The sequence below is a fragment of the Xyrauchen texanus genome, chromosome 42 (genome assembly GCF_025860055.1).
Source record: "Xyrauchen texanus isolate HMW12.3.18 chromosome 42, RBS_HiC_50CHRs, whole genome shotgun sequence".
Taxonomy (NCBI): Eukaryota; Metazoa; Chordata; class Actinopteri; order Cypriniformes; family Catostomidae; genus Xyrauchen; species Xyrauchen texanus.
This window is the reverse complement of record NC_068317.1, coordinates 3,674,720-3,689,749: the sequence shown is the minus strand read 5'-3', so window position 1 is coordinate 3,689,749 and position 15,030 is coordinate 3,674,720. Positions and strand designations below refer to the sequence as shown.

Below are 15,030 nucleotides of genomic sequence, written 5' to 3'. Positions count from 1 at the left end.
AGTCACATCCATGCGACCGGCCTCTTCCCGCGAACACACTGCTGAAGTTTCACCGAGATCAGTTAAAGGTGGGGTATGTGATTTTCTTTTTTGACCATTTTTTCAAAATAACTTGAAATCCTATTCCTAACCCACTTACTGGCTGTAAATCAGAAGCACTGAAATGAAAATTAAGCAATTTAATCATCTGTGGAACGGGCAGGACTCGAAAAACTCCAGCCAATCATTTTCAAGACCATCTATAATCATTGGACAGAAAATGTGTCAATCAAACGGTCGTACCATGCCCCCTCCCCACCACCCTGGCGCTGCAGTGTCCCGTTCAGTGCGCATACTCAAAGCTCGTGGACCCAGTAATAGGAAGCGATTGTATTTATGTATGGAGAATAGAGCTTTTATAGTGCTAGTGGGGTTGTTCCACATTTCTATGAATCCTGTTTTGAATAGAAGACCGCTGTACAGACGCCAGGGCTGGCTATGTTCTTTTTTTTTACAGTTATGAGAAAATCAGCTCTACACCTTTCAAGAGTGGTATGCTGAACCCCTCCTCCTGCTGTGTCAACAATTTGCTCTGAAAAATTGTCTGACAGGTGAATGCACTGTTTGACTAGTGAGTCTAGAACACTGCGCATCTGAGTTTTCGCTCGTGCATGATTGCGCGTCCATGTTTTTCGAATGGGTGGAGTCAGGGCCAGCGTTGGAGGAGAGAAGGTAGGACCTTAGAGTTGTGTATTTTCAAAATCTGCCGGCCGTTTTGCAAATCACATACCCCACCTTTAATGTACGCAGAAGTCATAACACACTTCCTTGCTTTTATGCGCCCTTTATGTGCTTTTTGGGGCTTCAAAGTTCATTTGCAATGTGTTCCACATTCAAACCCAAATATCTGACTTTCTGTTGGTCTGTTTGTTCACTTGAGACATAAGAGGGTGATTGAAAAGCATTTTGAAAGTGACACACTTCCTTCTGCCAGTTGGTGGCGCTATAACTTTGACTCACAGTAGTCACATCCATGTGACACACTGCTGAAGTTTCATCGAGATCAGTTAATATATGCAAAAGTTATAACACACTTCCTTGCTTTTATGCTTCCTTTGTGTGCTTTTTGGAGCTTCAAAGTTCATTTGCAATGTGTTCCACATTCAAACCCAAATATCTGACTTTCTGTTGGTCTGTTTGTTCACTTGAGACATAAGAGGGTGATTGAAAAGCATTTTGAAAGTGACACACTTCCTTCTGCCAGTTGGTGGCGCTATAACTTTGACTCACAGTAGTCACATCCATGTGACACACTGCTGAAGTTTCATCGAGATCAGTTAATATATGCAAAAGTTATAACACACTTCCTTGCTTTTATGCTTCCTTTGTGTGCTTTTGGAGCTTCAAAGTTCATTTGCAATGTGTTCCACATTCAAACCAAAATATCTGACTGTCTGGTGGTCGGAGCTAATGACTGTAAATTAGAAAGTTGTTCGGCTTGACGAGAACAATATACACGCCGAGTTTTGTAACTGTAGATAGAACTAAGTTATAACACACTTCATGTGTCCTTTTTTAGTCATAAATTAATTTCCTCGCCACGGCCAAAACGTTAGAGATATCAAAAATCCGTCGGCAATGTAGTATCCTCAATGTCTTGACTTCATGCTGACCTAGTTTGGTGGCGATTGGATTAATTCTCTAGGAGGAGTATATATAATTCCAGAGCATGTGTTTCCAAACAACCCATAATAGCCGACTTCCTGTTGGGCTGGCGTAAAACTTAGAGCACGAAAGTTGTTCGGCCCGATGAGATATAGAAGTGTACCGAGTTTCATATTATTACATGCAAGCATGTTGATATATGGACAAGTGTTCAGACCCTGTTCAAGGGGGCGCTGTCGAGCCCCCCTGCCACGCCCGGGTACCAGATTCAGCCCGGCCCTGATGGCCGCGGGTTCTGACCTGTGTGCAAAGTTTCAAGAGTTTTTGAGTACGTTAAGGGCCCCAAAAGTCCGGAAACCTTGAAAAACAATATCTTAATGCAAATCTCACCCAACAGAGAAATCCCTCTCCCTCCCCTCCCTCCACTCCCCACACACAGAGAATTGGCAGGGGGCACGTTGTCAGAGAGAGACAGAGAGAGAAAAAACATAGAATGGGAGCGGTCACTCTGTCAGTCAGAGAGAGAAAAATTCCAAGAAATCCACATTCAAACCACAATATCTGACTTTCTGTTGGTCGGAGCTAATGACTGTAAATTAGAAAGTTGTTCGGCTCGACGAGAACAATATACACGCCGAGTTTTGTAACTGTAGATAGAACTAACTAAGTTATAACACACTTCATGTGTCCTTTTTTAGTCCTAAATGAATTTCCTCGCCACGGCCAAACCGTTCGAGATATCAAAAATCCGTCCGGAATGTAGCATCCTCAATGTCTTGACTTCATGCCGACCGAGTTTGGTTGCGATTGGATTCATTCTCTAGGAGGAATATATATAATTCCAGAGCACGTGTTTCCAAACAACCCATAATAGCCGACTTCCTGTTGGGCTGCCGTAAAACTTAGAGCACGAAAGTTGTTCGGCCCGATGAGATCTACAAGTGTACCGAGTTTCATATTATTACATGCAAGCATGTTTGATATACAGACAAGTGTTCGAATCCCATTCCAGGAGGCGCTGTCGAGCCCCCCTGCCACGCCCGGGTACCATCTTCGGACCGGCCCTGATGGCCGCGGGTTCTGACTTGTGTGCAAAGTTTCAAGAGTTTTCGAGCACGTTAAGGGCCCCAAAACCTTGAAAAACAAAAATAAAAGCATTCTCATTCAACAGCCAAATCACCCCCCTCCCCCCAGACACAGAGAGACGTAGGGTCAGTGAGAGAGGCAGAGAGAATTCTCCAAAACATCCACATTCAAACCAAAATATCTGACTTTCTGTTGGTCTGAGCTAATGACTGTAAATTAGAAAGTTGTCCGGCTCGATGAGAACAATAAAATTACTGAGTTTTGTGACTGTGGGTCAAAGTGTAAAGCAACCCCCCCCCCACTTTTGTCAAAAGGTGGCGCTACTGAGCCCCTGCACCACGCCCGTTTGTGAAACTTTGCACATGTCTACTGGCTAATAAATGTGATGTGTCTGTCGAGTTTCATGCAATTTCAAGTATGCTAAGAGTCTCAAAAGCATCAAAAAAGAATATTCGAGTTTGAAGCGTTGCTGCGGCAACTGTATCGAAGATATCAATAATCCTTTCACATGTCTACATCTGCCGTGTGTTTACATTATACACCTAAAGTTTTAAGTAAATCGGGTAAAAATAAGAGGGTGATTTCAAAGCATTGTGAAAGTGACACACTTCCTTCTGCCAGTTGGTGGCGCTATAACTTTGACTCACAATAGTCACATCCATGCGATCGGCCTCTTACAGCGAACACACTGCTGAAGTTTCATCGAGATCAATTAATGTATGCAGAAGTTATAACACACTTCCTGTTTCTCTTTTCGCGCCATCATTTCGTTTTCTCGCCACGGCCAAACCGTTCGACATATCAAAAATCCGCCGGCAATTTTTCATCCTCAATGTCTTGACTTCATGCTGACCGAGTTTACGTGGTGATAGGTGGAATTCTCTAGGAGGAGTATTTCAAATTCCATTGCATGCGTTTTCAAAAAACCCTAAATAGACGATTTCCAGTTGGCCTGAGGTAAAAAGTAAAAGTATGAAGGATATATGAAACGATGAGATCTATATGTGTACCGAGTTTCATATTATTACATGCAAGCGTGTTTGATTTATGGACCAAGTTTTCGGACCCTGTTCCAGAGGCGCTGTCGAGCCCCCTGCCACGCCCGGTACCAGCTTCAGCCCGGCCCTAATGGCCGCGGGTTCTGACTCGCGTGCAAAGTTTCCAGAGTTTTCGAGCACGTTAAGAGCCCCAAAAGTGCCCCAATAGTCGTAAAAAAAATAATAATATTAATCCTAACGAAAACAATAGGGCCTTGCCTTTTCAAGGCTTGGGCCCTAATAATAATAATAATAATAATAATAATAATAATAATAATAATCCTAACGAAAACAATAGGGTCCTACGCACTTTGTGCTTGGGCCCTAATAATCCTAACGAAAACAATAGGGTCCTACGCACTTTGTGCTTGGGCCCTAATAACCACAATTATCATACCAGTAACTTTCCCTGTAATTTCTATCCACAGTATGTTATGCATGGCATACAAGTTCATAATGAAGAACCCTTATGATAACATCAATTTCATTTTTTTTCTTTGAAGCAGAATATTTGTTTGTAAAAGGGGAGGAAAAAGAAAATGAAATATTGGTATACAGATTTTGGTTGATATATCATACTGTACAGTGAAATGTGCTATTGTTATATCCCTACTCACCTGAAGGACGGATAGATCAGGCAAATCTCCAGTCAGGCCTTTGTAGAGTGTGTGCTCCTGCATATCCACAGGTATTTTAATTCAAACATGCAACATATTGTAATAAATCTACAATATTCAGCCTTTACCTTACACCCTCGGTTGTTGCTCTACACTTATTATATTAAATACTTATTTATATAGCTTGCTCACTGTATAATCATGATAGCCTAATACTTATAACACAAGATTGCATCTTAAACGAATGACTGAGTTGAAAACTTGAATAAGAACGCATTTTACACAGAGGGAACCAGCTAGGGAAACTTACCTGCCTACAATAACTGTTTTCATTTGAGTTACATTAATCATGAATAACCTTAGCCCAGTCCCCAGGAACATCGGGCTATTAAAGTAACAAGCCTATAACTGCGGTCTTATTAATTCTAGCTTCACCATACACTCAACTGTGAGGTTTATCTGATTTTCTCATGGACCTGTAACACAATGCCCTGACAGTGACTTCACCGGTGTCCTGATCTTTATTAGAAACTGAGAGGAGACCAAGTTAATATAATTGATATCACAATTATCACAAAAATTAACAAACAGTCTGCTTTAAAACTAAGAAAAAACAAGCTTCTATACTAACGTTACATTAAAAATGAACACGTGGCTGAACTAGCTTAGCCGCTATCTGCCGGCACACCACATTAGATTAAAATACTTACCCTTGTAGTTGTGCAGATAACTTCGATATGTAGAGTTTAAAGCCCTTGTCCCTCTTGCTTGTCGGAGCAGGGGACCAGGCATCAACAATGCGATGAACATCGCTGACGCGTATTTTCGGAAGATTCTGGAGACGTCGAGTAAAAACAGACATTTTGGGCGACGCGCAAGTAAACCGGAAACAGATTTGGCGACAGCGGAACTTCACTGTTCAGTCTTTGTCATGTGTTTTAGCAATACATTTTTAACATTTATAATGTGTTTAGATTTTTTGTATTACCTTTACAGGGACTTTAACACTTTCTTAAACATTTGTACAGGTCAAATTGCAAAACCTGTAAAAGGTAAAATAACAAAAAAAATCGAGGTTGGAAAAAATGTAGACATAAATGAAAGTTCTGCGCAACTGTGAAACCAGAGGATAATTTCGCTTTTTCATTGAGTTTATCCTTCACGTCAAAACAGGGATTTTCATGTTTATGATAGATATCACCATGGTTGCAAATTAATAAAAAATAATTAAAGTATAGGCTACCCGATATTTTGGCCATGTTGCAGATGTCTTTCACTGTTCACTGATACAGGCATTGGTGAAAAGTCTAACTTCATCAATTTATTCTGCTAAATTGTTCATACCCTGTATTAAATATCTATTTTAAAACCTAATCAGAATCAGAAAGATATTTATTGCCAAGTAAGTTTTACAAAAAGGAATTATTTTTGGTTTATTGGTGCCTGTCTCAATGTGCATCAATCAAATAAATGTAAACAATTTTCACCTGTGTATAAATAATTCAATATATTTTACATATATTACTGTATAATCGCTTCAGAGTTTCAAAGTCAAGAATCTGTTATAAACCCTAATGGCTTTGGAGCAAAAAATAATAATAGCCAACATGGCTGGTCGATTTTGAGAGTCTAAGCTGTCGTCCGTATTTCAAAGCGGCTTGCCGCCGGCCGGCCGCGGTCGATTGCCGCGAGGCAACCGCCAGAGAAAATGAAGCGGGCGGCCCGCCGTCTGAACGCACCTATAGCCGACAGCTTGGGGACGGCGGCAAAACGAAGCCGTGCGGACATTTTTGCTATCTGGGAAATGGGCGTGACGAATTCGGCGGCAAACGCTTCATCCCCGCCAGTGAGACGCACCTATAGCCGACAGCTTGGGGACGGCGGCAAAACGAAGCCGTGCGGACATTTTTTGCTATCTGGGTAGTTCACCCAGTTCGTGTACCCCTGATGTTTTCGTGTTTTGGTTTCAGTTTTCCCATCGTGGATGTTTCCTTTGTTCCTGTCTGTCTTGTTTTCACTTTTGATTAATAAAACCCGCATTTAGATCCCCACTCCTCATCTGCCTCCTCCCGCTAACGTTACAATCGTTTAGGTGCGTAACCGCAATAGCACTCAAACATTAGTGCCTGTCAATCAAACAGCACACCTCGACAGATGTCAGGAACTAAAAAAATCAATATTTTATATTTTCAATAATCCTTTCACATGTCTACATCTGCCGTGTGTTTACATTATACACCTAAAGTTTTAAGTAAATCGGGTAAAAATAAGAGGGTGATTTCAAAGCATTGTGAAAGTGACACACTTCCTTCTGCCAGTTGGTGGCGCTATAACTTTGACTCACAATAGTCACATCCATGCGATCGGCCTCTTACAGCGAACACACTGCTGAAGTTTTATCGAGATCAATTAATGTATGCAGAAGTTATAACACACTACCTGTTTCTCTTTTCGCGCCATCATTTCGTTTTCTCGCCACGGCCAAACCGTTCGACATATCAAAAATCCGCCGGCAATTTTTCATCCTCAATGTCTTGACTTCATGCTGACCGAGTTTCGTGGTGATAGGTGGAATTCTCTAGGAGGAGTATTTCAAATTCCATTGCATGCGTTTTCCAAAAAACCCTAAATAGACGATTTCCAGTTGGCCTGAGGTAAAAAGTAAAAGTATGAAGGATATATGAAACGATGAGATCTATATGTGTACCGAGTTTCATATTATTACATGCAAGCGTGTTTGATTTATGGACCAAGTTTTCGCGGACATTTTTTGCTATCTGGGAAATGGGCGTGACGAATTCGGCGGCAAACGCTTCATCCCCGCCAGTGAGACGCACCTATAGCCGACAGCTTGGGGACAGCGGCAAAACGAAGCCGTGCGGACATTTTTTGCTATCTGGGTAGTTCACCCAGTTCGTGTACCCCTGATGTTTTCGTGTTTTGGTTTCAGTTTTCCCATCGTGGATGTTTCCTTTGTTCCTGTCTGTCTTGTTTTCACTTTTGATTAATAAAACCCGCATTTAGATCCCCACTCCTCATCTGCCTCCTCCCGCTAACGTTACAATCGTTTAGGTGCGTAACCGCAATAGCACTCAAACATTAGTGCCTGTCAATCAAACAGCACACCTCGACAGATGTCAGGAACTAAAAAAATCAATATTTTATATTTTATCTAGATCAATCAACCAGTGGTGCAACTCTTGCTATTGTGATCATGTAATGAACAGCCCTGTTCTAGATGTAGATCATAGGCTAAGTATGGAAAATTACTCAAAAGTTTATCATCGATATCAAGGACATCTCTCTCTTTTTTCAGATAAACCTTGAGATAGCGATTAAAAATATATTGGCAAAAAGGTAATTGAGAATGAAAGGATGAAAAATATGTATGTATTTATTTATTTATTTATTTATTTGGCACGTTAGGCCAGCAGAGAAGGCTTTGCTGGACCTGAGAATTCGCTCTGCCAGAATAGACTTAATAGATTTAGTATAGACAAGCATTCCAAGTTTTTCTTCACTTTCCATCAGTGAATAATACATGGAACAACATGAGGGTTGAGAAATGTTGACAGAATATACAATTATGGCTGAGCTATCACTTTAAAGAGATAGTTTACCCAAAAATGAAAATTCATTCATCATTTACTCACCCTCATGCCATCCCAGATGAGTATGACTTCCTTTCTATAAACTATTCCTTTAAGGGCTCTTGTCAGATCTGGATGAATTTTTCAATAATGTAATTATTACAGTGAAAATGTGAAAAAGTCCCACAAGGACATTATATATAATGCTGAAATATAATGCCTTCATTCGCTATTTCATAGTTTTTAAAGTCCTGTGTGGATTCTTATTTCAGTGTAGTTACAGTTTTCATTGTCATAAGTATTTATATTGTTAGTTCTGTACACCAGTACCACCGCTCCCTAAATGCTGAGAATGCAGCCTATGTAGGGCACCAACTCCGGTCGTGGATCACTCACTGTGTCTGAAACCGCCCCCTATCCACAATATGGTGCACTATTTCGAGTTTTCGCTATTTTGTAGGAGTGTCTTAATTCTGAGTGAGCCACTCGTTCCCTATTTTTGTTCACTCTTTTTTGTACATTTGAAGTACACTCTGATGGTTCATTTCCCACAATCCACCGTGGGGAAGGCGTACGAGCTGGGAGTTTACTGCTTCCTTCATTCCTGCAATGTAAAATAATATAATAACATATAGAGATACAAAATATACAGATAAACTTTAAAATGTACTCTTTATTTGATCAAATGTGTTTACTATGTTTTTATATTATTTAATAAGTAAAATATAGTTCTGTAGTTTTTGGCTGTAAAAAGTACTGGCGCACTGTATCACATCATATACTGTAGTACATGGCACACATTTTTGCAATCCTCCAGATTGCCTAAAGTGGGAGTAAGACACAACATATCACTGTTACAGAGTGCAGACTGCCTATACTGCATGAAAAGCTGTTTCCGTGTGTTAAATATTTATGTAGTAATATTGTGTATGTGGTGTGTATAAGGCTTTGATTACACTATTTCCAAAGTACTCTAAGCTGCATTAAAAAACAAATTAAATTCCCATCTTATAGTTATATGTAGGCCTGCAAAATTTCACAGAAAACACTGCATCACAATGCATGTGATAACTCTACGACAGCACAGCACTGACAGCATTTGGAGAATGCAAGAACCAGAAAAGGAGAGAAAGAGGTTCTGAGACAGAAACATGCTTAGTTTTTGAACGCTATGGTTATGCATATACAAATCAATAATGTTTCCTACTTGATTGTGTTTTTTTGATGCTGGACATTTGAGTGACATGTTAATGTGTGTGTTTATCAGGGAGACAGCGGAACGGACTGGAGCCGATGGATACCATCTTTGTCAAGCAGGTGAAGGACGGAGGCCCTGCACATGGAGCTGGACTCTGCACAGGTACTGTTTATGGCTATACACACATGTTCTTATAAACAAAAACAGCAAGATGGAACACAATGCAATAAAAGACAGTGGTTTCAATACATGTCTACTGTAACGCCAAGTTATTGCTATTTTTCCATGATTAAGATACTATTTAATTACACTTTAACACATTGAAGCATGCAAATATTGCAGTTACTACTACTACTGTAAAAATGAATTATGCTTGAGATGCTTGGCCCATTGTTTTAAAACTGACGTTGATACGCAATTTGTACTATTTTTAGCTATGCTCATGATGTGAGATGCTGAAAAACCAATGAAACAAAATGAAATGTCCATCAGACAAAAAATGAAAGTTAACAAATGAATAAAAATAGCGCAGACAGAATGCAATAACGCATCAAAGTTGAAGTGTTTAATTTCTGCTCCACTAGCATCACCTAGTCTCACGCAGCCAGACCTTCCACTAAAACAGCAAGGTCTGGACCGTATAGCGGCTTATATTGCCCAAGAACTGCCAAATTAGACCGCTCTGCGTGTGGATCTCCATATTATTCTCTGCAAAGTGCCAGAAACAAAATTCTGAATAACTTTTAAAAAGATCTGGTGTCACTAACCTGACATACCTGGGCAATCTGGTGATTATTTTGTTCTTAAAAGCGTGGAGATCCTTGTGAACACAACTTTGTTTCCACAGATTTTTAAAAAGTCCCGTGTGCATCTGCTTGCGGAAGTTCCATCAAACCAGCCAATCAGATTAGCACTGATTAACTTCAGAAAGCGTTTTCCAGTTTTGTGTGCTATGTCCATCAAACATTGGAGCACAGACTTTGGTGGGTCCATTGGCTAAAATCTACTAAAATCATCAAACGGGATTGCACGAATAAACATTGTTTTCAAACAGCTTTCCCATGTACTTTCCACATCTGCCAATGATCGAAGAAACAGCCTCGCCTCGAAGTCATGCCATTGGTTGAGTCAGTATTGATCTGTCAGGCGGTTGGGAAGCTCATACAATCAGAGGAATATTTTTAGTGCCACAGAGTCACATTATTTACAGTTTTCAATCAAATCAACCTACGAAAGGCTAGCAATGGGTGAAAGGTGCCAGACGTTGTTCCTGGCAGGCTACTCAGACTTAAAGGCTACATAGGGTTAGAATTAGCGTGGGGGCAGTGTTAGGGTACCTACTGCATGCCAGGAACAAACTGAGGCAGTGAGGCACCTTTGTACAATGGGCCGAAAGACTTATAGTTGTCTCCATATTAAGGAAAAATTATTTTAACATTGAAAAACATTTTTCAGTCTCTGTGCTCACTGAGACAGGATAGCAGTCACTACTAAACAGCTGGAGATGAAGCAGGCAAGAGCTTGAACCTCCAGCCAGCATCCAAAATTAATTTGCAGGACTTCTTTTAACAGCTGAAGTGTTATGTAAGTGTGATCATTCTGGACTGAAAGACATATTGAGAAGTTATTACAACTTCCTTGGTCTCCATGGAAAGCTGTTAGGGAGGGTCTGGTCCCACAATTATCCACAATCTCTCGCAGCTGACCCTATCTAACTGTCTTCCTGAAAACCTTAAGCACAAATCATTCCACGTATCTGAACAAACATAATTACTGCATGGTTCTGAGTCCCTGTCCAGTCTTTAAATAAATAATTCATGCAAAAAATGTAATTCGGTCACCATGTACATATCCTCGTGTCGTTCCAATCCTGTATGACTTTTTTCTTCTTTAGAACACAAAAGGTGAATTTCTGCAGTATATTCTGGCCATTCGTTTCAATATAATGAAAATGTAGAGCTCCAAAAAGTGTAATAAAACAATCAGAAACAAGGTCCAAACAACTTGAGTGCTTTATTCCAAGTCTTCTGGAGTCATATGATAGCGTTGTGTAAAGGAAAAGACCTAATTACCATATTGACCAAATCATGTAGTTTTATGAACTGGATGAAATAATTTGGCAACCGTTCTGACAAGTCTGTGTATTCTAAAGAATTTTATGTTGTCATAACTGAACTATAGCATCTGCTCCTCTTCCTGTTTCTTCTCCCTCAGGGGATCGCATCGTGAAAGTCAACGGAGAAAGCATCATCGGAAAGACGTATTCCCAAGTAATTGCCCTGATCCAGAACAGGTAATGCTACTTGCACTGTTAGTTTCAGCCCCTGAGGGCAGCCCTAGCCTCATGGTTTGAACCCTTCAACCAAAATTAGATTTTAATGGTATGTGCTACTTAAAATGGGATCATATACTACTATCTACATCATGGACTAGAGAATATTTATCTTTTTTTATTTATCGCTGAAGTGTTCTAGATATACACAGATCAGCCACAACATTAAAAACACCTGCCTAATATTGTGTAGGTCCCCCTAATGCTGGCAAAATAATGCCAATCCGCATCTCAGAATAACATTCAGAGATATATTCTTCCCATCACAATTGTACAGAGCGGTTATCTGAGTTACCGTAAGACTTTGTCAGTTCAAACCAGTCTGTCCGTTCTCTGTTGACCTCTCTCATCAACAAGACGTTTCCGTACACAGAACTGCCGCTCACGGGATGTTTTTTTTGTTTTTGGCACCATTCAGAGTAAATTCTAGAGACTGTTGTGTGTGAAAATCCCAGAAATACTCAAATCAGCCCGTCTGACACCAACAATCATGCCACGGTCCAAATCAGAGATAATTGTTTTCTCCATTCTGATGGTTGATGTGAACATTAACTGAAGCTCCTGACTTGTATCTGCATGATGTTGTGCACACGATTGGCTGAATATATAATCGCATGGATGATTGTTGGTGCCACATGAACTGGTTTGAGTATTTCCTGTCTCTACGAGGGGGACCTACATTAGGCAGGTGGTTTTAATGTTGTGGCTGATGTGGGTGTATGTCTCAGTCCTTGAGGAAGCTTAATGGCTTTTCGCTTTATTGTGCAATTTTATTTGGAATTGACAAGTAATAATGCTTCCTTTGCTTAAATTGAACATATTCACCAGATATGCTCTGTATTTGAAGAACACTTAGAGTTGGAACTTTGAGATTTGACAAATTAAAAAATAATTTTAAAGTTAATACGTATTCAACTAATCAAAGTTTTCATATTTAGTTTGACCTTTTCAAGATTTGTATTTCTTTTCTTATAGTGTCACGTCTCTGGAGCTCTGCGTGATGCCAAAAGATGAAGACATTTTACAGCTGGTAGGTTTGATTTCTCATGAGTTTATTTGTCACACAAAACGGATTATAATTTCTAACGCTGCCAACAACACACATCTTCAGAATCATATTATTACAGATGAAGTGGGTCATTTTAACATGTTAAAATACTTTCCCAGCTTTTATCCCAACTTGGATAAATATCTGTGGATAAATAAAGTAAATAAATCAAGTAAATAAATCAATCAATGACCAGTTTAAGTGGATTGATTTGATCAGTATCAGTGAGTAATTGCAATATTACTGTTCCATGCTCTCAGGTCTCTAATGATGACCTCAGTCCTCCCCCTTTACCACATCCATTTTTCTTTAGATCCCCACCTCTTTACAATTACTCAACTTGTTTGCCTGTAATAATGTTTGATGAAACACCCATACAATTAAAGGAATATACCGGGTTAATTCAAGTTAAGCTCAATCAACAGCATTTGTGGCTCAATATTGATTTCCACAAAAGTGTATTTTGACTTGCCCCTCCTTTTCATAAAAAAAAAAAAGAAAAAGCAAAGCTCTGTGTTCCACTGAGGCACTTACAATTAAATACTCACTGTTTCAAAAGTATAGCCACAAGACAGAAACAATATGTATGTTAACATGATTTTAATGTGATAAAATCACTTACAAAGCTTTTCTATATAAAGTTATTTCCAATTTTACAACTTGCTATGACAATCAACAAGCTCTTAAACTCTAAAACAACTGTAAAAATGATGATGTAAACAAGTTTACAGCTCAAACAATTCTTGATTTTTAACAGAAACAATTATGGAAGTGCTTTTATAAAATTATAAGATTCACATTTCTGCCTTTTAACCCCCCCAAAAATGGACCACATTCACGTCCATCATAAGTGCTTTTGAAGTGGCCATTGATTTTGATGTTGTTATGTTGATATTCTTAAAGATATGAAAAAGTTTTTAGAGATAGAGAATGGATAAACTGAAGCAAACAGTGAAAACACAAACACAAATAATTGTGGGAAAGAGAGCAGAGCAGAGACGGCAGTCTGTGTGTGTATGATGCTCTTTCCAGCAGAGTTCAGTATGCAGCGGAGCGGAGCAGAGAAGTGTGATGGTGCCTGTATGAGTGTGTGGGCTTATTTTGACTCAGCTATAATGAGGTTTTCCTCAAAACTCAAGCTGTAATACCATTTCTATACCTGAGGAAATTCCAGGCACAACTCCAGATCTCAGGCTGTTACATGCCATTTTCACCAACTCTGATTCCACCGCTGGAGCCCTGAGGGCATTTCTGATGTTGTGACATTAATGAGTTCACCTAGTGCTGAGTTTAAAACTTAGGAATGACACATGCTTGTTATTTTAGCAAACAGGAAGCAGTTCTATTTGCTGTATGGAACCAACATTTAAGACCTCACAAAAAGGAAAGTTTAAAACCTTTGTCAGCCCTGCTTAAATATAGTGTAAGTATGGCCATGCTAATGACTAACAAGCATTAGCAGTGGTGGACACGGTTGTTTCTTCAACTTCTGGCACTTTTAGCACTGTGGATTTAATGTTACAAAATTGTTCACACTTTCAATCATTTATGGATTTTGTCCTCTAACAATGACACAACTGGGACAGTCATACTTTTTGGAAAAAATTATACAAATAAATTTTCGCACAATAAATATTAAAATTGTTTTTTTATTATTAATTTTCATAGTTTATAGAGTAAAATCTGTACATAAAAGACATTTGAAAAGTACCAAAAATAAATGATGGAGACCTGGTTAAAACTGCTGGTTAGTTATAATGAGACCTTCATAAAGCAAAGAAAAAATCTATTAATTTGAATAAAAATCAACCCCTGGGACATAAAAGTGGCAGAAGTTGAAGAAACACCAATAACTGAGAGAATGAGGGGGTGCAGACAGATTATAGGTGGATGTAATGAGACAGCATGGTTGCATCCCAGATCACATAATATTCATTGTGTATTGAATAGGATTTGTGCATCCAAAATCATAGTACACATTAACATAGTACATCATAGTATTTCAAAGGTGGCAGGTGGCATGCTATTTCCACTGGATTTTCAAACTGTGCATCTGGACATAGTTTTTTGGGTGCTAATATTGCCCACAGTTTTGTGATCTCTATAGCAAAGATTGAATTTAATTAGATGCTAAGGTTACATGCAAATGCAAACAGAATGCAACAAAGGAGTCAGTGGTATTAGAACAGAAACATATGACATAGTTGTGTCCCAATAGCAGCATATTGTCTTACAACTGTACATACTTAAAAGTGTCTTACCACTACCCAAAAGTATAGATTTTCCCATCACCAGCACTGTATATACTTTCAGTAGAAGTTTTTGAATTGGGAATATAGCCCATGAGTGCTTGTGGAAGCATTTGCAGCAGATATGTAATACTGTATATTCATGGACTTTAGGGAAGGGCACCAGGCATGTATGCAAAGCAGTCAGCTGATGTAATCCACAGCAGCGCCCTGTGTTTTGACTGCCAAA

At 39.3% G+C, this 15,030-nt stretch overlaps 1 protein-coding gene and 1 long non-coding RNA gene across 2 annotated transcripts in view; one reads left to right on the top strand and one right to left on the bottom strand.

The window, feature by feature from the left end:
- LOC127634792 (uncharacterized) overlaps positions 1–5,435 on the bottom strand; it is a 61,974-nt gene extending 56,539 nt beyond the window's left edge. The window contains exon 1 of the long non-coding RNA XR_007969412.1: positions 5,116–5,435. This is a non-coding gene — a long non-coding RNA (uncharacterized LOC127634792). The remainder of the gene's footprint in view (positions 1–5,115) is intronic.
- LOC127634789 (rho GTPase-activating protein 21-like) overlaps positions 1–15,030 on the top strand; it is a 93,304-nt gene that overhangs the window by 37,435 nt on the left and 40,839 nt on the right. Inside the window, exons 4-6 of the mRNA XM_052114471.1 lie at positions 9,242–9,334; positions 11,387–11,465; positions 12,480–12,534. Coding sequence (XP_051970431.1) covers positions 9,242–9,334; positions 11,387–11,465; positions 12,480–12,534 — 227 coding nt within the window. The remainder of the gene's footprint in view (positions 1–9,241; positions 9,335–11,386; positions 11,466–12,479; positions 12,535–15,030) is intronic.